Below are 24,278 nucleotides of genomic sequence, written 5' to 3'. Positions count from 1 at the left end.
TCTAATGCATAAAAATGCTTAGATGCATGCAGAACCTAAAATACATCAATATGTATTCTGTAGAAGACACCAATGTTTTCCAGACTATAAATAAATCTCTATAGAGAAGGAACTTCCGTAAGGAGGTATTTTTGCTGGAATACCTTTTGTATGGTAGAAATATAGAGAAAACAATGAAGAATTTTAAAAATGAGTAACACACACGAGTAGCATACAAGTTATACCAATTGATTATCAATGGACAGGCAAATAGGCTGCTTTTAATCTTTTACTGATGTGTTTACAATCATGTGCAACACTTCTCATACCTAACAAACACTATGTAACCATGATTTAAAATATGACTAAAAATATAGATACAACCTTTAAAGATGCCTTTTAATTGTATCTTGTTATTCAGTGCTGCATACACTTCCCTTGCCTAACCCATACTGATGCTCTTGAGGCTTCTTTCATGAACAACACGAACATTGGAAGGCAGTGCATGCTTCTAGTATTCAACATTGTGATCATTAGCATAGTAATTATTATACAAAGTCTGCAGTTTTTGCTAATAGATGGGAAATAATTTTAAAAATTGATTTCATGCAAATGAACAGTTGTCAAAATAAAATTTTCTATCGAACTGACAGCCTGCAAATAGGCCAGCATGACAAAGTGGATAAAGTAAAACTCTCTAGATTTATAATACCAGTGGCTTTTCTTTTTTAAAATTCCACTGCAACGAATCTTAAGGTTGTTGCTCCTGCTGATACAAATTCAGTGTCTTACTTCAAAACTGGTCCCTTTAAACCCCTTATTCATATTCATGATGCAGTAAAGAAGGTGAAATTTGACATCTCTACCCTGCTCATTCTCCATCTAGGCCAATCTATACCTTCCCATCCTTAAGGTAAGACATATAGGGGTGTAAACAGGCTTGGGGATTCAAGCCAGTGTCTGATGCCCCCCAGTGGTCAAACTCACCTGTCTGTGGTTCCCAGCCTCCCTTCCCTCCTATCTCTTGCCTGCCATAACTTGAACTTGATGCCATGGGTGCCTGGTGCCTCCCGAGTCTGGGGGGGGGGGCACCAGATTGCCGACGGGAGGGTGGGGTAGGGATCACCAGCAGCCAATCACCGAGCCAGCAGCAAAACTGGAAGTGCACTTCCGGTTTCGTGGCCAGTGCTTCCAGGGGGTGTACTCCCTAGGTATCGCCGATGCCTAATGTTTAGGTGTCTAACTGGGAGGCTGCGCCTCCAGAGACCAGGTCCTCTTCTAGGGTGCTGTTCTTCTTTGTATAGCCCTCAGAGCTCCTCTGCCCCAAACTCCATGGGATGTGTTTTCCCTTTAAGACACCTCTGGTTGTACTTGAGGAGCTTTAATTGTGGCATCTGTCCTCCCTCATAGCTGTGCCCATGCCTTGCAGGTATTTTTCTGTTGTCATTTGGAGGGAGTCTCCTGGCCCCAAAACAACATTGGACCCCTCAGGCTCCAAAACTTTTGTCTGGGCTTCAGCATCCTTAGTTTTGGCCCTTTTCCTCTGGCTGAACCCTCTTAGCCCAGGGCCACCGCTTGGGCCTCAGCCTCATTTTGCTCTCTATACCAGTCCCAGGTCCCTGACTCCACAAGGATACTCTTCATCTTGAGCCAGGTCCCTGGGGTCCCCAATCCCAGCAAGACAAGGTTACATACAGTCACACCCTGCCCCTTTTGGTCACCTGGCTGCTGCCTTTGAAAATGGGACCAAGGGTTTCTGTTCAGCCTAACAAGCTGTTCGGTCTCCCCTGCCCTGTGGACCTTCCTAGCTACCTAGCAGACCCAGACTTCAAGGTCCGGGTCCCTGCTGCTATCAGCTTTCTCCTGGCTGCTTATCCAAAATGCTACTGGCCCCAATTCAGCTACGTCTTGCCAAACACTTTAGCCTGCTGCTTTCTCTCCATAAAGTAACAGGAGCTCCTGGTTCCCAGTTTCCAGAGGCAACTGTAACATTATCTGTATCTACCACTACATAGATGTCTCAAACTAAAATAAAGATACCACTTACTAAAACTATATTGTATTTCTCTTGATTACATCTACCATATTTACTCAAATCCAAGACAAACTTTTTTCCCCTTCTATCAACAGGGGGAACCAAAGCAAACCAAACCTCATCTTGGATTAGACTACTAGTGCTCCAACTCTGCCCTGGCCCTGATCTCAGCTTGGGATCACAGCTGGAACTGATGCTGTTTCTGCTGCTTGAAGTCAGCAGCAATCTGATCAGTGTAGGTTAGGGGCTAGGGCTAGTGCCTGGGATGGATGGCAGTGCAGGTGGGGAAAAGAGTTGGGTACCTGGCAGGGAATGGAACAGCAGTGAGAGCCAGGGATCAGGTAGGAGATCAGGCAGGGGGTGGCAATGTGGGTTATGGATCAAGTCAGGGATCACACTGCTGCCCCAAGGTTTCTCCTGAATGAGGAATCAGGAAGCTAGGGTAGCAGTGTGGGCCAGGAGATGGGGATGTGTTGTCCCCATCCCTTGACCTGTGCTGCTGATCAACAGCAGCTAGGTCAGAGGATGTGGCATCAGTAGCACAGGTGGGGGATCAGATAGAAGCATGGGTCATGGGGATAGGGTAGCAGCATGGGTTAGGGAATGGGGAAACAGTGCCCTATCCTCTGACCTGCACTGTTACACTATTCCCTGATCCACACTTCCACCTTAGCAGAAACACAGGTTAGGGGATGTAGCAGCAACACCTCAGGATATAAGACAAAAGTGCTTATGAGGGACTGGGGGTAGGGGAGGGGATGAGGCAGAAGCCTGAAGGAGGGATCAGGCAGCAGTGAAGGTTGGGGAATGGGTAGGGAGACAGACTAAAGCGGGGCTTAGGCAGGGTGGCAAGTGGCGGGGGGGAGGGGAATGGGGAACAGGCAGCAGGGTCGCAGGCACGGTGCAAGGGTCAGGCTGCCTGTTGTAGTATAAATTTCTGCATATTAGTTGATTTTTTTTCTTTTATGAACAGACAAAACTCCATTTTGTGCTTGTTCCTTGCTTGACATGAATAAATGAACTTTGTATGCCCTGTGCACTTGAGAGTCTGTATGACAGGGTGAATGGCGAAAGAATGGGATTTTCTGCATGAAAGTGAAAGAAGAAGATTTAACTGTTTGTGTAAGTAACAAGGCACCAATGTCTGAGTTACCAGACAGTAAACTAATTAACGGATGGCTGAAGAACTCGTCTATGATCAGGTGCAAAGGGAGATAGTGAGAAGAAGGAATTCTGCATATTTTGGCATTTGATCTACACAATGCCTCAAGGCTGAGATACCAACTCTAAGATACCAACTTTACTGGAAGGACCTCAAATTGAGATAACCAGAAGATGGACAAGAAACAACCTCTAATTAAAAACTGAGCATAGAAAACCCCCAGTACAGAACAAAGACTTGAAATCCCTATAAAAGTGAGATGCAGACAAGCCATAATGGAGAATCCACTCTCTGCAACCTCCTGGAGCACAGGCGCATCTGTTCATCCCTGCTCCCATGACCCTCAATGAGCCTGGGATGGCTACTCGGTGATAATATTGAGTAACCTCTGCTGGTAACTATAATATTTTACTACAGTGGTTTTGTCTGTATGTCTGTTTGTATGTATGCTTGTGTGTGTCTATTTGTGTGACTGGTATGTCCAAGCTTATGTATCTACTTCATGTAATCAATAAATGCGGCTTTTTGCCTTATCCGGCTTTATAAGGTCTCGCTCTTAATTTGAGCAATTGGCAATTGAAAGTAACACTGTTTCACCTGTGGTTGTGGACAAATTTAATATAAGTTTCCTTTTATAGAGTCCAATTAGTGAGGAGTTGTCTGAAACTTGATGTCTTGGATTCACGTCAGTATGGTTTTCTCTTTGTTTTGCTTGAGTGCATAATGACAAACTTTCCATCTACTTGCTGCCCAATGTCTGGATAGATTGTGTGCTTTAGTTGGGGCTTTTATCTAATAGTTGATTAAATCAGCTTTTAGATAAAAGCACCAAAAAGCCCTGCTGAAGTGCCTGATCCATACAAGCGGTGCAGAGTTGGGTCAAAGTAACGTGCTGCTTCTTCCCGTAAAGTGCATTTTTTGTTTTGTTTTTTAATATCTGCAAGCAGCCATAATGATTAAGAAAATACCTTACATTTCTTACAAGAGAATGTCAACAAAGTAAATGCTAACTACTTGTTTTAAGCTAAATATTAATTTACATATGGAACTTTTGCTAATACCCTTATATGCCTACTGTGGCTTCTGCTTGCCACGGCACAGCTCTCAGTATTACTGTAAATGATGCAGAATTGGTCACTGAGCTGAATTACTGTGTGTGCATGTCCTCTAAGTAGGCATAATTATGTACATTAGTCACTGCTGCAAGTCCTTATGAACTTTATTTTTGTAAATTATGACAACAAAGGAATGAGCATTAAATCTTAGAAGGGTAATACTAAAATTTAGAACATAAAAACTCTGTCACATTTCTTTTTTATCCGAAAAAGGGAAAAAAGGTTGTTTTTTTTATTTAAAGAAAATGTCAGTATTTTGACCCATATTTTTCATGCACCAGTTAACTAGAAAATTACAGAACCTGAAGAGCTCAGATAAAACGTATCAGGGGGATTAAAACAACACATGCCTACTCCCGCCAGGAGCTGTGGGATGCTACTGGAATGTGAATTAAGGACTCTCAAGCCTTTGAAAAATGAGGACCTCTGAATTTTTAATTTTGTTAACTAATCATTAGAGAACTGGAAATTGCAAGATTTCTGACTATTTGATAGGTAGCTGCTTCCATAAAGCACATTTTTAATTTTGTAGGAGCTGGCCTGTTTCCCAGCAGTACATTGATTTGTGGGACCACTACTTATAGCACCTAGAGCATAATTAAATATTAAGTCCTTCTTTGATATATGCAAAGCCTGACTAAGAGGATTACTAGGCATACTGAGGGTGGCTTTCACACATTTTCTGGTAATTGAACATTGCAATATCATTAAACTTATCTTTACTCAATAAGAATCCACATCAATCCTTGGCATTACCTAGTGCCCCTTTAGGTGTGGGGAGGAGCTTCAGAAAAGATAGACCGCTATAAAGATAAGCAACAAAGGTCATATAAGGATATGAGTTTTCTAATTAGTGTGGTTAGCAGCACTCCAAAATAAAGCTATTTTCCCTTTTAACTACAGAGATGACAGGTATCCAGATTCTAGTGCAATTTAAACTTTGGCTATTCTAAAACTATCATAAAAAGTCTCAAGTACCTTTCTGTCTAATATAGAGATACCAATTTTTCACTAGGGTCTCAAGAAGCTTTACAAGCTCAGCATAACTTTGATCACTTTATTCTCCTGGTGAAAAGAGTTACTTAACAGAAGAGAGGGGTGGTGATGTAAAAAACAGGTAGGAAAAGTTAAGAATAAAAAGCACCGGTTAGCAATTCAGTTCTAAAAATCTTTTGTAGTAAGTGTAATTTCCAGATATATTGACAGCTCACTGTATGCACTTGGGGAAAACAAAAACAACTTTAAATATAAACCTGTTTCCTCAACTATTAAACTGGGAAGTTCATTTCATAAGGTACTTTGAAGTCCTTGGTTATGTATGAAATATTATCACAGCCCAACAGAAATTTGCTAATTTATGCTTTGCTGATACTTCACATACATTCTCTGTGATCTTCACTTCTAAACACAGGCTTCACTGCTGACCTCTGTAGGTAAGCTTGTAAGGCTAGTGCACAGCACTGTATGGCACACTGACAGGATGTCTGCTTCAAAAGTATATGTGCTGCAGCCTGTGAAAGACTATATCAGGTTATTAGATAGACTCCCCGACTTGTTAATTCACAACATTTCAGTATCTTCATTAGCAATCTGGAAGATGGGATGCAGTGCACCCTCAGCAAGTTTGCAAGGGTGGTGGTGGGGGGGGGGGGGCGGGAGCTGTGTAGTAGGTACGCCTGAAGGCAGGAAGTAGGATTCAGAGTGACCTAGACAAACTGGAGGCTTAGGCCAAAAGAAATCTCATGAGATTCAACAAGAGCAAGTGTGAAGTCCTGCACTTAGGATAGAAGAATCCCATGCACCGCTATGGCCTGGAGACTGACTGGCTAAGTAGCAGCTCTGCAGAAAATGACCAGGGGCTGAGACGGATATGAGGTGGCAGTGTGCCCCTGCTGCCAAGAAGGCTAATGGTATACTAGGATGCATTGGTAGGAGTGTTGGCAGCAGATCAGGGGAAGTACTTATTCCCCTCTATTCTGCACTAGTGAGGCCACATCTGGAGTACTGTGTCCTATGTTGGGCCTCCCACTATAAAACAGATGAGCACAAATTAGAGAGATTCCAGCAGAGGACAACAAAAGTAGTTAGGAGGCTGGAGCACATGCCTTCTGAAGAGAGGCTAAGGGAACTGGGCTTATTTAGTCTACAGAGGACACAGAGGGGACTTAATAGCAGCCTTTAGCTATGTGGAGGGGGATTCCAAAGAAGATGGAGCAAGATGGTTCTCAGTGGTGACAGAATGAGGAGCAATGGCCTCAAGTTGCAGTAAGGGGGTTTGGGTTGGATATTAGGAAAAACTCTCTAACTGGAAGGAAGGGTCATGAAGCACTGGAACAGGTTACCTACAGAGAGGATGGAATCTCCATCCTTGGAGGTTTTTAAGGCCCAGCTTGACAAAGCCGTTGGTGGGATGATCATATTGGAGATGGTCCTGCTTTGAAGAGGGGGGTGGGTGGACTAGATGACCTCCTGAGGTCCTTTCTGACCTGAACTTTCTATGATTCTATGAACATTTAGTAATTCACAAGCAATACTCTGTAAGTTAAGATTCATATTAATGCAGGACAATGAGGAACTGAAAAGCAGGTTCATTCCCTTTAATAGTGTCACCATTTTCCTTTTTTAAAGCTGGTTCTCTTAGCATTGTATACTGACTTAAACCACCAACCTACGGTATCACATGCCTCTGAAAATATGTAGTCTGAAGAGTGGGTGAGCAATGGCACTGGGGCTGGGAGGAGAGGCCATGACCCCGCTAGCACTGTCATTGCTTGCCCCACACAGTCTGTAGCAGCTCTGACTGGCCCACCTCACCCTCCACCTGCCCATAGCACAGCCCCTTGCTGGGAAGAGGCTTGTATTCTCGAGAACCCATGACAGAGGGTGCTGCCCTTGTCATGGTCTCTGCCCCCTCACTGCTCCAGCAGTTGGGGAGGGGGCGGAGCCAGAGGCCAGCCAGCACAGCCCCCTTAGGTGCCAGGGCATGGAAGGGGGTTAATTTTCCACCCTCCCTCCGGCATCTGGCAGAGGGGGGAGGGAAGGAGCTTATTCTGCCACTCACCTCAAGCTGGGAGCGATTGGTGGTAGTGGTGGTAGGGGCTGGCAGACCCCAGCTGCAGTCCTCTGGGGGCAGAGAGGGAAATAAACCCCCTCCCTGCCCCCTCTGCCTCAGGGGGCCATGGCAGCTGGCATCTGGCCACTCCCCCTTCCCTTGCTGCTGAAGCGGTGAGGAGGGATCACCAGGGGGACCCTGGCTCAGGTCCATGCCAGTGGGACAGGGAGGGGGGAACTAAACCACCCGGCCAGTTCTCTTGAGGCTACTGCTGAGGGCTGGCCAAGCCTCTGTTGCTGAAGCAGCGAGTGGAGAAATGCCTGGCAGGGAGCAGAGGGGCAGGACCAGCCAGGGCTGGAGAGCATGCCAGGATACTGGGGGACTCTAGTTTAATTTAAACCAGGAAGAGGTCTGGGACAGAAGTTTCATAAACCAGTCTGAGCTCAATCAGTTAAGTCTGATACTACGTTGAACCAGGTTTATGTCAAACTGGTTTTGACCATTTTGAAACTGGTTTATGTGCACTGAACTTATGTTCTGTTACAAGTTTAAACCAGTTTCTGATCACTTAAACCAGTTTATGTGTAACTTCTGTCCCTAGCCCATGTGTATCAGTGTAGCTGTGTTGAAAAATGGTGGTGGGGTGCTTTGAACGAAAGCTTGTTTGATTTTTTAGCGCAGGGGACGCTGATACACGTGACACTCGGTCGCTAATTAAAGTGCCTCCTTGAGCACATGTAAAAATGCCTGAAGTCAACTGATTTAAGTTAAACTGTTCTATTAAACTTCTATCCGAGATCATTTCCAGATTCAAGTTAACTCACAGTCCCTCAGCACTCCAGGATGCTTTGCAACTCCCCTGCAAACCCCACATCACAGAGTGGGTGGGCTAGCCTTCGCGTGCACTGTCTGCTCCAGCCAAGCAGGACTGGCCCTGGGCACTCAAAGAGATGAGGCAGCACATAGCAGAGCTGGACAGGGTGGAGGTGGGAAAACAGTGGCCTCATTCCCCCAGCCTGTCCTGAAGTCCTGGGGTGCCAGGGTTCCCCGCTTCCCCCAGGACCATGCGTGTCACTGACACACAGGTGGAGGCAGGGAAGCAGTCCCCCCTGCCCAGAGTTGACCCAGATCCCTGAGCCTAAGTGGGGATGCCCTATCCCTGGTTGAGTTCCCCTAATTCCACCTCTCTCCACTGGGGAGGAGGCTCTTCACAGCTAGACTGGCTGACATGCTCCACCAGGCTTTAAACTAAGCCCACTGGGGGATGGGGTGACAACCGCCACTGCTGGCCTGCTGAGCAACCCTTGCAAAGCCAGCAGGCCAAGGCATTTAAGGGAGCCCACCCCTGCCCCAGCCCTGGTACAATCTGTGGGCAAGGCAAGAGCCCCCAAGGGGACACTAGCCCGCCTGTACACAAATGCCAGGAGTTTGGGAAATAAGTAGGACGAGCTTGTCCTCCTGCTTAATGCAAATAATAATGACAACACAGGGATAACGGAGACCTGGTGGGACTCCACCCATGACTGGACCACGGGTATAGATGGCCATACCCTGTACAGGAGGGATCGTGTAGATAAAAGGGGCCAGGGTGTAGCTCTCCACGTTAAGGAAAGCTACACGTCCCTGCAAGCTGATGTTGGTGACCAGGGTGAACGACTGGAGACCCTCTGGGTTAAAATCCATAGGGAACTTACGACAGCGGACACAATGGTGGGAGTCTACTACAGACCTCCCACCCAAAATCAAGAGCTTGACCAGGAGTTTGCCTGGAAACTGGCTGAGGCACTCCAGGACCATGGTTGTCATGGGTGACTTCAATTACCCGGACATCTCGTGGGAGGATCACTCAGCAAAACCTGAGTGGTCGCAAAGCTTCCTATTATGTGTGGATGACCTCTACCTGACTCAAGAAGTCTACGGGCCAACGAGAGGTAAAGTGCTGCTCGACTCGGTACTGGCTACTGGGGATGACCTAATCGGCGACCTAGAGATCAATGGGACCGCGACCACGAGCTGATCACCTTCACCATCTGACAAAGCTGGCAAGTCAGTCAGCAACATGGAAGTCCTTGACTTCAGGAAAGCCGATTCTGACAAGCTCAGGAGGCTCGTCAGTGAGGCCCTAAGGAGCCATGACTGCAGGGGGAGGGGAGTTCAAGAAGAGTGGTTGCTTCCTCAAGGGAGCGATCCTCAATGCACAAGCTAAGACGATTCCATCTCGGAGGAAAGGGACAGGGAGGTCTGGGTGAGGGAGATCCCCTGCCCTCCATAAATGCTGACGTCGTGAAGGAAGACCTTGAGAGGCTGGATACCTTCAACTCAGCCAGCCCTGACAATCTACACCATAGGGTACTCAAGGAGCTAGCGAGCATCATAGCCCAGCCTCTGGCACGGATCTTTGAAAACTCCTGGCACTCTGATGAAGTGCCTGAAGACTGGAAGAAGGCCAACGTGGTGCCAATCTCCAAGAAAGGGAGGAAAGTGGATCTGGCTAACTATAGGCCCATCACCTTGATTTCTATCCTGGGGAAGATCTTAGAAAAGTTAATTAAAGAGGCCATCCTTAATGGACTGGCCAACGCCAACATCCTGAGGGATAGTCAGCACGGGTTTGTTGCGGGTAGGTCAATCTCATTTCCGTTTACAACCAGGTGACCTATCACCTGGACAATGGAGAAGAGATTGATGTCGTATATCTTGACTTCAAAAAAGCCTTTGATCTAGTATCCCATGATCACCTCTTGGCGAAACTGACCAATTGTGGCCTTGGCTTCATCACGATCCGCTGGCTGGAAATTGGCTCTGTGGTTGGCCCCAGACAGTAGTAATAGATGGCAGTCACTCATCATGGTGCCCTGTGACTAGTGGGATCCCTCAAGGCTCTGTCCTTGGACCCATATTGTTCAACTTCTTCATTAATGATGTGGACGCTGGAGTCAGAAGTGGACTGGCCAAGTTTGCCAATGACAACAAACTTTGGGGCAAAGCATCCATGCCAGAAGACAGACTGGTGATCCAGGCTGACCTGGACAGGCTCAGCAAATGGGCAGACAAGAACTTGATGGTGATTAATACCAAAAAATGCAAGGTACTCCACCTTGGGAAGAAAAACCTGCAGCATCCTTATAGGCTTGGCAGTGCTACGTTGGCTAGCACTACGGAAGAAAGAGACTTGGGGGTCATCATTGACCACAAGATGAACATGAGCCTGCAATGTGATGCTGCAGCTAGTAAAGTGGTCAAAACTCTGGCTTGCATCCATAGATACTTTTCAAGCAAATCCCGGGATGTCATTCTCCTCTTGTACTCAGCCTTGGTGAGGCCACAGCTGGAGTACTGCATCCCATTTTGGGCTCCACCATTCAAAAAGGATGTGGAGAAGCTTGAGAGAGTCCAGAGAAGAGCCACGCACATGATCAAAGGTCAGGAAAACAGATTTTATGACAACAGGCTGAGAGCCAGGGGGCTCTTTAGCCTGGAAAAGTGCAGGCTCAGGGGTGATCTGATGGCCACCTATAAGTTTATCAGGGATGACCACCACTATCTGGGGGAACTTTTGTTCATCAGAGCACCCCAGGTTGAATGGTTATAAACTACTGCAAGACCATTTTTGGCTGGACATAAGGAAGAATTTCTTTACTGTCCAAGCCCCCAAGGTCTGGAACAGCCTGCCATCGGAGGTGGTTCAAGCACCTACATTAAAGACCTTCAAGAGTAAACTGGATGCTTATCTTGCTGGGATCCTACGACCCCAGCTGACTTCCTGCCCTTTGGGCAGGGGGCTGGACTCAATGATCTCCCGAGGTCCCTTCCAGCCCTAATGTCTATGAAATCTATGAATTCACTCCTCCACCCCTCCATGCGGTCTGGTGATAGCTTAGCCACACCTCCACAGGAGTGGGGGAAACAGTTCCTCCAGCCTAAGGCTGACCTGGCATGTGGCATCAGCCCACAAAGCGGGATCCCTGCACCAACTAGGGGTTTCCCCCATCCTAGGGAAGGTCCCCTGAGCCCTGCTGCCAGTGCACGGTCAGGTACCCACTTAGCCTCACACCCACAAGGGCAGGAGGAGATGCACAATCCCTCTAGCCAAGGGCTGAGCTGGTGCTGGACCACATGCGGAGGTAGAAATCCCCCCTCTGCACCTGCAGCAAGACAAGGAAACCTGGAAGTGCAGGGATTCCCCAACATGGAGTGAGGGGGAACAACAGCAGGGGGATGGGGGGGGTTGCTGGAAAGCCAATCAGGGATGGACCTGCTCAGTTGTATTTGCGTGCCCTTGGCAGTGGTCAGCAGGCTGGGAGTGGGAGGTATGCTCTAACAGCCCACAACTTCTGGCCTGGGCCACTGCAGGTATTTGGCTACCTTTTCAGATTCAGAAGTGAACATCAGTTCACTTAATTATCAGTTCAATCTATGCATCTTAGAGAACACTGTGAAGACTGAATCAGCCTTGGGCTTCCTGAGTGTCTGTACTTAGCCATAGAGTCAAGGTTACTGAGTTGATGAAAGAGAATAAAATTGGTCTTACTTTTTACAAATTCTCAAAGACAACAAATCAGAATTATGAAGGCCTCTGTCAAATACTTCCCTTTGTGTTTTTCCTTCTACAGGCAAGGCTGCCAAGTATTATCTATATGTGATTTGTCATGTGTATTTAAAGACTGCTGGTTGTACAACTAAGAACTGTAACATCTTTGCTGCTCAAAAGTGCACTAGAAGAGTTAAAGGAAACAAGAAGAGTGCTGTCAGGGGACATGTTGCACTAACAAGAAAAAACAGCTGAAGGTCAAGAATCTTATTGTATGGCAAACATTTATAGACTGGCTGAAGTGCTAAGAGCCACCAGGACAGCAAATGCTGTACACAAGTAAAATTTGAAGCCCAGAATGAGAGTTGAAGGTAGTTTGCTTTAACAAACAAGCAAAATGGAAAGTGGATATACTATTTATATAGGATCAATAATGATTTTATATAAATTAAATTTTTGTAGTAGTTTGGGGAAAAGAGTTGTGTAGTGTTTTCACAAGGATTTCAGGGCATGTCAGATGACAGTCAGATCACAGGTGAAAAGTGCTTTGGAAAAATTCAAATCTACTTTAAATGATCTTCTTGGGTTTCAAAGAATTTCTAAGACAGAGGTGAGGCACAAAAAGTTTTCTTATTAAAGTGTTAGGAACATTATTTTCCCCTTTTAAATCCTGCAAATTAAAATCTATACCTCAGAGAAATGCTTTGCTCCTAAGCACTTTAGTACTGAGTCACTGATGAAATAACACAGTTTGAAAATGGATAATCATTGAATATAAATAACTAGCAAAATCTTATTTGTAGGCTAACAGTCAGAACAGAGGGATGGCAGGCATTGTAATGCTTCAGGCAAAGGAGGAAGAAATCTTCAGATTATTGTAGTCAAGAGTCTAAACTTTCAAATCAGCATGCAGTCCGCAGAAGATGCACTATTCACGTGGGAGAGATCCTGCAAAATACTACAGCATCATGGTTCAAGACAAAACAAGAACTGGAAGGAAAAAGAATAATTTTGGAGATCACACTGTAAATAGAACCACAGAATCACAGAAAATGAGGGTTGAAAGGGACCTCAGGAGCTCATCCAGTCCAACCCCCTGCTCAAAGCAGGACCAGCCCAACTAGATTATCCCAGTCAGAGCCTTGTCAAGCTAGGCCTTAAACCTCCAAGGATGGAGATTCCACCACCTCCCTAGGCAACTTATTCCAATGCTTTACCACCCTCCTCGTGAGGAAGTGTTTCCTAATATCGAACCTAAACTCCCAGGGATAACCCTGTTCTTATTATCTTAGGTTTGGAAGGGACCTAAAGGAGTATGAAGAACTATGTGGTCCAACCTCCTACAAAGATCCAGGGTACACTGTTCCTAAACCATCTCCAAGGTGCCAATCCAGCCTTTTCTTGAAAATCCCAGGCAAGGATATTCCACAAGGGGCCTAGGGAGCTTGTTCTATTGTCTTGCTGATCTTACAGTTAGGAAGTTATATTTGAGAGCTGACCTACACCTGCTTTGCTGTAGTTTAAACTCACTGTCATTTGTCCTGTTCCTCTGCAGCAAGGAAGAACAATGTTCCTCCATCTTCTTTATGGCAACTTTTCAAATATATGAAAACTGTTATCATTTCCTGTCTTACTCTCCTTTGCCCCAATCAAGTACATCTACTTTCTTCAGGTTTTTCTAATATGGCTGGCTGGCTAAGCCTTTTACCATCTTCATCACTTTCCTCTGGACTGTCTCTAGTTTCTCAATATGAGGCGTGTCAAACATCCAGCCCATGAAGCTATAAGATCTGACCGAAGGGTATCGGATTGACCTTGCATGTCCCATGCAGCACACAGAGCTGTTCTGGCACATGGGCTGGACTCAGTGCTATGGACAACGCCTGCAGCACAGAGGGTCAATTCAGAGTGTCAAACCCACAGAGGGTCAAATCCTGCTCACCAGCTTTGGGGCTGGTCAGGGTCAGGCCCTAGGCCATCTGTACATGCTGAAGCCAGGTGCTGTGGGCAGCCAGGTTGATCACGTTGATTGCATGGTGAGGAGTAGCCAGGCTTATCATGTTGGCCATGTGGTAGTGAAAGGTCAAGTTACTTGAGGTGTGCACATGCCCAGAGGGGAGCTGATTTGCCTATGCTGTGCATGTGGCCAAGAGAGAGGCTGTGCTGCCTGCATAGCTGAGGAGAACCAGGCTGCTTATGCTGCTTGCATTGCCCATGCAACTGAAGGGAAACAGGATACTGCAGGGCTGGGAGTGGAACTTCAGGAGTGGAGCACCTGTGGGGTGTGCAACCTGTGTGGGGGGTCTGTGGCTCCCTCCTGCCCAGAAGTTGGACAGCCCTGGATTCACCAACATTGGGTACATCTACATGTGCAAGCAGCACAGAGCAATAAACTCTGGTGCAGTTCATGCCAGTCAATGGCTCCCAGGAGCAGTGTATACCCATGCGTCCAGGACTACAGTAGTCTGAGCTGGGGCAGAGCAGCCCCAGGCTGGCAACAGGCTCAGGGGGTCACTTCCCATGCTCTGGATCACAGCATCATGGCTGGCTGGGGTACAAGGGTGCTACAGTGCAGCGCTAGCTGGCAGGCAGCCCCTGCAGTAGAGCACCCTTGTGCTCCAGCCAGCCCTGGTCACTGTCTACATGTGCACTGAGGCAGCATAAATTACTCCGCTGTAGGATACTACTCATCTCAGAATACTATCCTTCAGCGGAGTTAATTTATTGCACCCTACCATGGGCATATGTGTAGACAGTGACACTTTACTGCAGAGCTAATTAGTCAATTCCAAAGTAAAGCACATGTGTAGATGCACCCACCAAGTAGTATTATCACAGACAGAGTTGGAAATAACTGGCTTGATAATGGCAAAAAGGTTATCCAGAGTTTATGGTGAATCCCAAACATGGCACAAGTTAGCACTGTGATCATACAGTCCCACCTTCTATGTAAGAAGGTGGGACTGTAACAGAGTATAAAGCTTCTTTGAGTTAATTCCCGCTTGAACTATTCTAAAAAGTAACCACTATTGAAATAAATGTTTCAGGGACTTTTCCACAACTTATTCAAGCAGTGCATTATTTTTACTGTTAAGATCAAGAGTGCAGCCAAGCTGGAAGACAGGTTGAGGATTCAGGCTGATATGGACAGGCTTGTAAAGTGGGCGGATCTAAACCTGATGAAGATTAACACCAAGAAATGTAAAGTGCTCCACCTGGGGAGAAATAATCCACAACATACTTACAGGTTTGGTGGTGCTACACTAGCCAGCACCACAACTGGAAGAGACCTGGGGTCATGATCAACCATAAAATGAACACGAGCCACTAATGCGATACTATAGTCAACAAAGCAAACAACAGTTCGGCATGCATCAACCAATGTATCTCAAGCAAGACTAACGATGTCATCATCCTGCTCTACTCAGCACTGGTGAGGTCACAGCTGGAGTACTGGGTTTAGTTCTGGGCACTGCACTTCAAGAGGGATGTAGAAAAGCTGGAAAGAGTCCAAAGAGAGCCACACAAATGATTCGAGGTCTGGAGAAGAGACCACACAAAGAGAGGCTGAAGGACATGGGACTGTTCAGCCGGGAAAAGGGCTAACATCAGGGACTAGGATAATATCTGCTCACCAAGGCACTCCCATGGGAAGACTAGTAACAATGGTCATAAACTAATAGAAGATTCCTTCAGATTAGACATAAGGAAAAACTTTATGGTTTGTGTGTCCAGAGTCTCAAACAGACTCTCCCCAGTCACCTTCCCTGGACATCTTCAAAAGACGACTGGACGCATACCTCGCTGGGGTCATCTGACCTCAACAGTCTTTCCTGCCTTAGAGCAGAGGGGCTGGACCTGATGATCTTGTGAGGTCCCTTCCACCCCTAGCTTCTATGAATCTATGAATAATTTGCACCATATTTCCAATCTGAATTTGTCAAGAATCAGTTTCTAGCCATTCGTTTTGTTATAGCTTGGTGTGTCAGTATGAAGGGTTCTTCAAATTTCTGTTTCCCACACTGAGCCTTAAAGACTAAGTCACTCCCTAACTTTATTTTTATGTAACTTCTTTAAAACTATCCACAATTAAAACAAGATGTTGAGAAAGTGGTATCATGGGTCCTGGAAATAGTATTCCAGTAGTATTAACAACTGGGCTAAATATAGATGAAACATAATTAGATGCATTTAGCAGATCTTTTTTCCTGACAAAGTGATTTTCTTGACACCAAAAAATGTATACGATAATGTTGAGTTCAGTGAGAATTTTGTGGAATAACTAAATAAAATTGAATGCTATTTAATTTCAAGACCTATATTTCATTCGGAGTGTAGCATATTGTTTGAAGTTTCCCTGGTGTCTGTATCATGTTCCCTTATGTGCTGACTAAATACGTGCACTTTCACCAAATCTACCAACATTTTGAAACAAAAAATTTCAAACTTTCAGCGGAAGTTTTTTTAAAAAAATGGTGAAGGTCTTCCTCTTCCCCTCCCCCCCGCTTTATTGGGATGAAGAGTTTGAATGTTGTAAAATTCTCTGTGAAACAGAAATTTTATTCGTTTTTGGTCTGTTCCTATATAATCTTCTGCCGAATATTTCCTAGTTGATACACCTGAAGATTACATTTGCATCTCCAAGATCTTAGGACTGCCTTCTGTATTGTTATCAAGGTCAATTTGGGTAGTAATAACATGATTTTGCTGTGATGTGCCATGAATCTTTCTAATTTGCTCTAGGAACAATAACGTAATTATGACCAATTCACCATGGAAAGCTGGGATTTTCCAGGGGAAAGGGGCAGCTTGGCATGAACAAATGATTATGTAAATAGGCAAAAACTGAACAGAAAGGGCACTTTTAAGACTGAGCTGAAATAAATGCTTCCTTATTTTTAGCTGAAGAAGAAACACCCATCACTAGTATGGAATGGCAAAGAGTACTTTCACATGCTAAGAAAGCCACCATAGCAGCAGAACACTTTCCATTGGTAATTAATAAGTAAGGAGGTTCAGTATTAGTGGGATTTGACTACAATACATTTTTTTATCTGATGTAAAGGTTTGTTACAAGACAATTTTAACAGGTTTTCATATGACAGAGGGAATACTATATACATACAAATAAATGCATGCCTGTGTAATGCAAGTACTAACCAATTATTGTTTAAATGGATGCTGAGCTGCAAAAGTGCTGGCCTTTATCACACAAAGGAGATATTTACTGCCACCAGAAGCTTACAATATAAAAAAGGAGGAAAGTCCCAAACAAATTGTAATTTGCCGTGCCTGTCCTGAGCTCTCCACTTAGGTTTTTCTTTGTTACCTGAAGCTAACCATGGTCTTGTGGCCTAACAGTTTGACCCCTGGCACCAGTTACCAAGGCCACAGCTGCTTCTTGCCTGCCACATCTTTGATAAAGTTTTAATTTTGGGGAATGCTGTTAATCCAAGCTCAGTGGTATCTTGCTGCGTCTACCTGATAGCGCAAGGATACTGGGGCTCCGCCTCCCCTACGCTCTGCCTAGCGCCACCCCATTGTTGGCCGATGTTGTTACTCTAATGTTGCATGGACACAGTTTTTGTTTTTTTGTTTTTATACCAGTTATCACTTTTATCTTGTCCTGTAAGTCTGCGCTGCTTTTGTTCCACTCTCCATGTCTGACCTCCACACCACCTTTCCAAGTAACTGAATTGACCCTGAGTCAGTTTGTGGGGGCAGCTTCTTGTCCAGAGGCTGCCACCAGTCATCCCTCCTAGGATCTCTGTTTTGACTGCAGCCTTCCCTTAGCTACTGGGGACTTCCTTCCGGTCCCCATGTTGGACTGGAGTGTGGGACCTTTGGCTCTGCCCTGCTGCTGGCAAATCGGCATTGGCACGTGCTTATAAAGCACCTCAATGCCAGTGCCGGCTTTTTTTCTTCTTCTGAAGCCTGGGCCCATTGGCTGCGGTTCAGGACAATGCAGTGCTGTTGGTAGGTCCTGCAATGTGGCGAACTCGCCGCCACTGCCAGGCTCCTGCAGCTTTGCATGCTGTGGTGCTGCTGGCAGGGCCTGCGGTGCTGCGATCCCACCATTGCTGCCCCCTTCCCATGGCTCAGGGTGCCTCAGGGCCTCTGGCAGGATCCACAGTGTGGCGATCCTATCATCGCCACCATGCTCCTGCGGCTTGGCACAGTGCAGCACCGCAAGTGCAATCTGTGGCATGGGGCTCCTGCCGTTGCCAGCAAGGTCCTGCAGCTCGGCAACTCCTCTGACCCTGTCACACAAATTAAAATATGCTGCACATGGATGAGGCATGAGAAAAGGGGCAAATATTTATTTTCACAGGACATAATTCAAAAGTGTTACTTAAAAAAAAAAAAAAGTTAAAAGACAACTGTGAAAGTACCAAAACAACAAACTAAACTCATTGCTACATTAAAAAACTCCATCAGAGCAATGATATCTATATCTGCTGACAAAGCCGACTAAGCACCTCATAATGAGAAACATTTAAAAATACCAGAAACAAATAGATATTTAGCTTCTGCACTTCATGTGAGTATCCATGCATTTAATGCACCACCACTGGTTCATTTTTTTACTTTGGGTTTTAAAAGGGACCTTCTACCAGGATAAGTTCTGAAGTAGTCCCTGGAAACAACGTAATGCAGGATACTTACTGGCAGCCTGGAGCACGGCACGCAAGGGGTAGAACGAAGATTGTGCGCGGCTCATCAGCCGCCTTTTTGTCCAATTATGGCCGGCTGGTGGCGTCAGTGTCAGATGCCGGCGAGCAAGGATAAAAATGGTGGCAGACGCCATGGAGGGAGTGGATAGTAAGGAAGGAGAATTGCTGCTGACGTCAGCAATAGGAGAGACTCTTCCCACTGGATCCGTCAACCTGGGCCAGCAGGGGCTAACACAGGCTGAACAAGGCAGAGCACCCCAATAGGAACCCTCATGGGGCAGTGAAGGGACGGCAGGAACGCTGTCTGGAGGCATCACCAGAGCGACTCCAGGGAATGGAGCCAGCCCCAGGTGGGAGTGTGGGGATGACGGGGCATGGAGGAAGTCCTGCCAGGGGGAAGAAAACCACGGAAGAGCCCTGAAGGGGTTTCAGCCGGGGCGGGTATCACTGCCAGACCCAGTTAGGTTGTCGGGCAAGCAAGAGGGTGAATGCTGAGGGCGTCGGAAGGAAAGGAAATAGCCCATCCCTGACAGAGTCCAGGAAAGGAGAGAGGGGGAAGCAGGGAGTGACTTGTGGCCCAGTGATATTTTTGTTGTTGCTTTTTATGTTGTTGCCCCAGACTAGGGGCATAGGGGGAAGGGCAGCTCCCCGAGGAGTGAGGTTGAGGAGAAGCCTCAGAAGGTTTTCCTTTCCTTTGGGTATTCCCTCAAGACAGAGAGGTGGAGACTAGGCAGGCCAAGGGGTGGGAGCCCGAGACTGCAGTCGAAAGGTGCTGCCCCACAGAAGGGAGGAGGCCGTCAGACAGACATCGCACTGAAGGAGGCATGAGGCTGGGGTGTAGGGGTGGCGGAGTCCCGTGAGTAACCGCCAGGTGAACCATGGGCCATCGAGCGCACTCAGCGAACACACTGAGGAGCACCAAGTCGTGGCAGGCGAGCGCAGGGTTGAAGACTCAGGAGGAAGACATCTGCTCAGGTGACAACATGAGCCTGTAAGGAGCTTGACATCAACCACCAGAGCAAAGGCCGCCCGGGAGTGGCTGTTCAAAGCTCAGCGGCTACATACTGCATACAATTCTGGGCTCTACACTTTTGAAAAGATGTGGAGAAGCTTGAGAGAGTCCAGAGGAGAGCCATGTACATGATTAGAGGTCAAGAGAGCATGGCTTATGAGGAGATGTTGAGAGACATGGGACTTTTCAGCCTGGAGAAAGAAAGGCTCAGGAGTAACTTAGTGGCAGCCTATAAGTATATAAGGGGTGTGGATCAGAATCTTGGGGAACATCTGTTTACCAGGGCATCGCAAGGGAAGACAAGATCTAATAGTCACAAACTGCTGGAAGACTGTTTTAGATTGGACAGTAGGGAAAATTTCTTTACTGTCTGAATGTCCAGAGGCTGGAATAGATTCACCCCCAGAAGTGATAGAAGCACCTACTCTGGATAGCTTAAGAAACACTTGGATGCTTATCTTGCTGGGGTGATCCAACCCAAGCTGACTTCTTACCCCTTTGGTCGAGGGCTATACCCAATGATCTCGCAAGGTCCCTTCCAGCCCTAACGTCTATGAAATCTATAAATTGGCATTAAGCTTTATATTGACACCATTTTACCACATACACACAACTTGGTGGTGAATAAGGACCTATACTTCTAAGTGGTGTGATTGAAAGGCTTTCTAAGTGGTGTGATGAAAAAAATCAGGTATAAGATACTGCCACAAACATAAGGATGCACGCCAGAAAGCTTGAATGTGTCAGACAATGTGGCCAGCAGAAAGGTTTGTTTAGTTTAGCTGAATAAAGCACAGTAAAAGGGCATGTTGACAGTGTACTCTGGTTGAGATTCCCTCAAAGTGTGCCCTATGTTTCTGCTCCCACAGACAATCTCCAAATATGAGAAAGAAAAGCCAGTGAGGCTACTCTGGACTGTCCTTCTTGAAACACAGATCTCTGGTGTGGTTGTGAACAGCCATCAGACATGACTCTAGAAAGGGCCTCACCAACATACTTTTGGGTTTGGAGAGTGCTTGCATATTGAGTGGAAATACCTGATGCCAATGCAGGCTGCTGCAGCACCAAGGAGTCCAAAGAAAGCAGATGCTAGAGAAAAATGTACTTTTCAGAAGGGTGGAATGCTGGGTGATGTTCTGTTGAAGGAAGACTGGAAACGAGCCAAATCCCAGGAATTCCTGAGAATACTAAAGATCTCTAGCCCTGAATCTCAAGAGGGAAGCCCATCTTACTGAGCTTTTAGCAAAGCATATGATTAGAGAAGTCCGAACGTGTAGGCTATTTGTTGTTTTAACCCATTCCCTCAAACGCTTAGTGACATTTACTAAATACATCTATTTGTTTTAGAAAGGCTGTGACTATACAGCACTGGTCACCTTAAACCTGGTGTTATGTCAAATGCATAGCCTAAAGTATGAAAGAACTGCATAATTTCATCCACAGCAAGTAAGAAAATGAGGTGTAACAGCTGCTGGGGTGCTCTCAGCAGATACATTTCCTGAGGCAGCTAAAAATGAAGCACAAACTAATTACATTTTGGGTGCTTGCAGATATCACCCTTTCCCCAAACAGCACTTTACTTTAAACTTGGTGCATTCCCATGCTGAGCCCTGCACATGCCCAGAATAGGCAGCACCTTACTTCAACCCCGCTCACCCAATGTCTGTAAATGTTGGGTGTTTTAGTGGGACTTTTTTAGCATCTTTATCTAATAGCTGATTGAATCAGCTTTAGCTATAAGTGCCAAAAAAGCCCCACCGAAGTGCTTGATCTTTATAGATCCTACAGAGCTGGGTTCAAGTAATGTGCTTCTTCTTCTGGTAAAGTGCATTTTTTTAAATATCTGAAAGCAGCCTTTGTACCTAAGGTCATAGAGACCTGATAAGAATCTAGAGGTTACGCAGCCCTATCCCCAACACTAAGCACTACAGAACTCCCAAAAGGTTTACAGAGGGGAAGTGAAAACATGAGAGAAGGTATTTTATTGATGGAAAGGAAAGAAAAACAGTAGCTAAGTATCAGGCAGATGGTAAAGGGAAAAGAGAAAGCATTAGGGTTTAAATTGGTCAAAAATACCCAACTAACTTTGAGTTTTAAAAGATCACAATTTGTTATGACCCTCGACTGATGAGAGGGTAGGAAAAGATCCACTTAATTTGCATGTATAACTACTAATACAGTTCATACTACAAACTGATCAAGTATAATCTTGTGATTTTTAAAGAAACAACAGTATTATGCTATCCCTTAAAGTAAATAAAAATGATACCTTTGTTTCAGGCCAACAGGCTTTGAGAACAGCTTGAGTTCTGAAGAACACAAGCAGCTTGCTATCTTCATCACGGAGATGAAAAGCTTGTTCCATGATCTGCAGCACCTTTATCCGAGGCTTCACTGGCACGGTGTCATCACCACAGAAAGGCCTCAACCACTCCAAAAGGTCATCTGAAGAAACTAGTTTCTCCCTGTAACCCAAGTCAAATGGTTTCAGATTAACTTGATTTTTAACAATTTTAATCCAGATTCTATACATGACTATTTCTGATGAAGTGTAACAAATGTCATGTTAGTTGTGAGCAACTTCAATGGGAGATTTGTAAATTCTTATTTTAAAATAAAACTGTGATACTGAACCTGACCCTCGCTCAGAATTTCTAGGTTAAGTATTAGAAACAGTTTTCTATACTTCTGGTTATATTTCTCAGTCACATAACATGTTATGATATAGATAACTTGTAGAATGTTAACCTGCATTTCATTTCATGAACGTAAGTCTGAATTCCTTTCTTTAGGAAATGTATTCTCAAATTAAATTAATTACATGCCAACTCTATTAGCAATCCTCTGTAATTTTATACCCTCTACCATAAGAATAACAATATACTTATTACAGTAAAGGGTGAATGATCAAAACAGATGATCTTGGATTAGTACAGTAAATTACTGCATTCAAAATTGAGTCTGGTTGGGAAGAAAATTCAAATGCATCATTCATGCAACCATAAAATGAAATTTGTATCATCTATATGATTATTTAAGCAGATACATGCCTCTGCTAAGCTCCATTTCCAGTTCTTTTCAATGTTTTCTATGCTAATCAATTTTAGGAGTCAGAAGAATCATGAATAACCAACTACATATAAAATTACTGTTTTTTTTAACCACAACTTGATTTAATCTCAGAGAATATTGTGGGGTTTTTTCCTGGCATTTATAAAGCAAACCGCATGTCGAGTGAGAAATGAAACTTCTCAAGCATTTACCAATCTCATGAAATAATTGCTTTTCATGATTTCAGGCCAAATAAGGTCATCCCAATAGTTGTGCTATAAAATGCAGAAGTTAGAGATAAAAGGAGTCATTTAACAGACTGTGAAACATTTATGGTCAAAGTCCATGAATTAATTTCAGTAATTTTGATAATTTGGGAATTTTCTTCTATTAAAATAGTTGCATTCAAATGAACGTAAACTATACAACCAACACTAAGAATTTTTTATTTTCTACAGTGCAACGTTTACTCTCAACTCTGTTTATGGTTTAGCTATCAGCTAAGCTAGAAATATAGATAATTTATTTTTATGAAGTCACATAGTAAACAAGAACATTTGCACTAAAATACTTATATAATAAAGAGGACTTAATATTCAAGATATCTGAAGCTTGTGACAAATTTTGGATGAAACAGATTTTTTAAAAATTTATTTTTATAAATTTAAAGACTTAACTGAATAGCTTTCTACTACTATTTTATAACAAAATATGCCAAATAAGAAAAAAATATGTATTGCCACTATTTGAAAATATACAATGTTTAAAGCCCGTATCTTTTTTTTTTCAAATAAAATTTTAAGTAGAGGTGGTTGGGAACTTCTCAATTAAAGATTTTCTATGAGAAGCACTGATTCATCAAAAGACTGAAAAATTGTCAGAAAAGTTTTCCAGGCCTGGTCTGATTAAAATCATAGAGTGAAATGAGAAGAGAGAAGCAACATCAGTTAAAGCACCTGCATCCTGGGTATAAGTTCCCGCTGTTTATCGCATGCAATTTGAGTGTCTTAACCACTGTGCTATTATTAGATATTCTGGGGTAAGTCTCTCTCTTTGCCTCCGACTGCAAATATATGTTTTAAAAGAATCATCATCAGATTACACTGAACAAATTTTGAAAACAAGTTTCTAAACACTTGGAAAACACAAGTTTACCTACAACTTCAATGTCATTACCATGGCTTCCATCAGAACTTTTATTATTAATTACTCCTGACCTACTAATCGAAGTCATCTGGCACTCATCACTTCAGTAAATCTCACTCCAAAAAGATGTGGAAAAAGGTGCATCTTGAAGCCTATCCTCTAACAACTTAGCAGCAGTGAACTGAGTAGGAAGCTTCTTAAAAGGAAGGAACCTTCCAGTCAGCACTAAGGCTGGTAGCCCAAATGGTTTGGAGGGTAACAGCTTCATCATACAAGGAAAGACAAAGCTAGTAGGCCATTCCCCAAAACATTTAGCACTTTAGAAGTTAAAACAGGAGACAGCTATGTAATTTACTAAGCCAACAGTTTCTATAACTGTGACTATATGCCACCAAAATAAACTTCACAACTGAATGGTAAGATAAGATAAAAGATGGAATTCAGTATATATTAAAAGCACTTAAGACTCCTGTAAAATGGGAAAAATAATATTTAGAAGGAATTTTAATTATTTGATATGT

The 24,278-nt window shown here is 44.5% G+C and overlaps 1 protein-coding gene across 5 annotated transcripts in view; it reads right to left on the bottom strand.

Moving 5' to 3' along the window:
* The window catches only part of NBAS (NBAS subunit of NRZ tethering complex), a 378,957-nt gene that overhangs the window by 50,700 nt on the left and 303,979 nt on the right, over positions 1-24,278 (bottom strand). For all 5 annotated transcript variants that reach the window (XM_090031852.1, XM_090031878.1, XM_090031881.1 and 2 more), the window contains one exon: positions 21,830-22,025. In XM_090031852.1, coding sequence (XP_089887978.1) covers positions 21,830-22,025 — 196 coding nt within the window. The remainder of the gene's footprint in view (positions 1-21,829; positions 22,026-24,278) is intronic.

Source organism: Crocodylus siamensis, chromosome 1, assembly GCF_052110815.1.
Source record: "Crocodylus siamensis isolate JL-2025a chromosome 1, ASM5211081v1, whole genome shotgun sequence".
Classification (NCBI taxonomy): domain Eukaryota; kingdom Metazoa; phylum Chordata; order Crocodylia; family Crocodylidae; genus Crocodylus; species Crocodylus siamensis.
The sequence above is the reverse complement of the archived record's forward strand: the minus strand, read 5'-3'. Positions and strand labels throughout refer to the sequence as shown.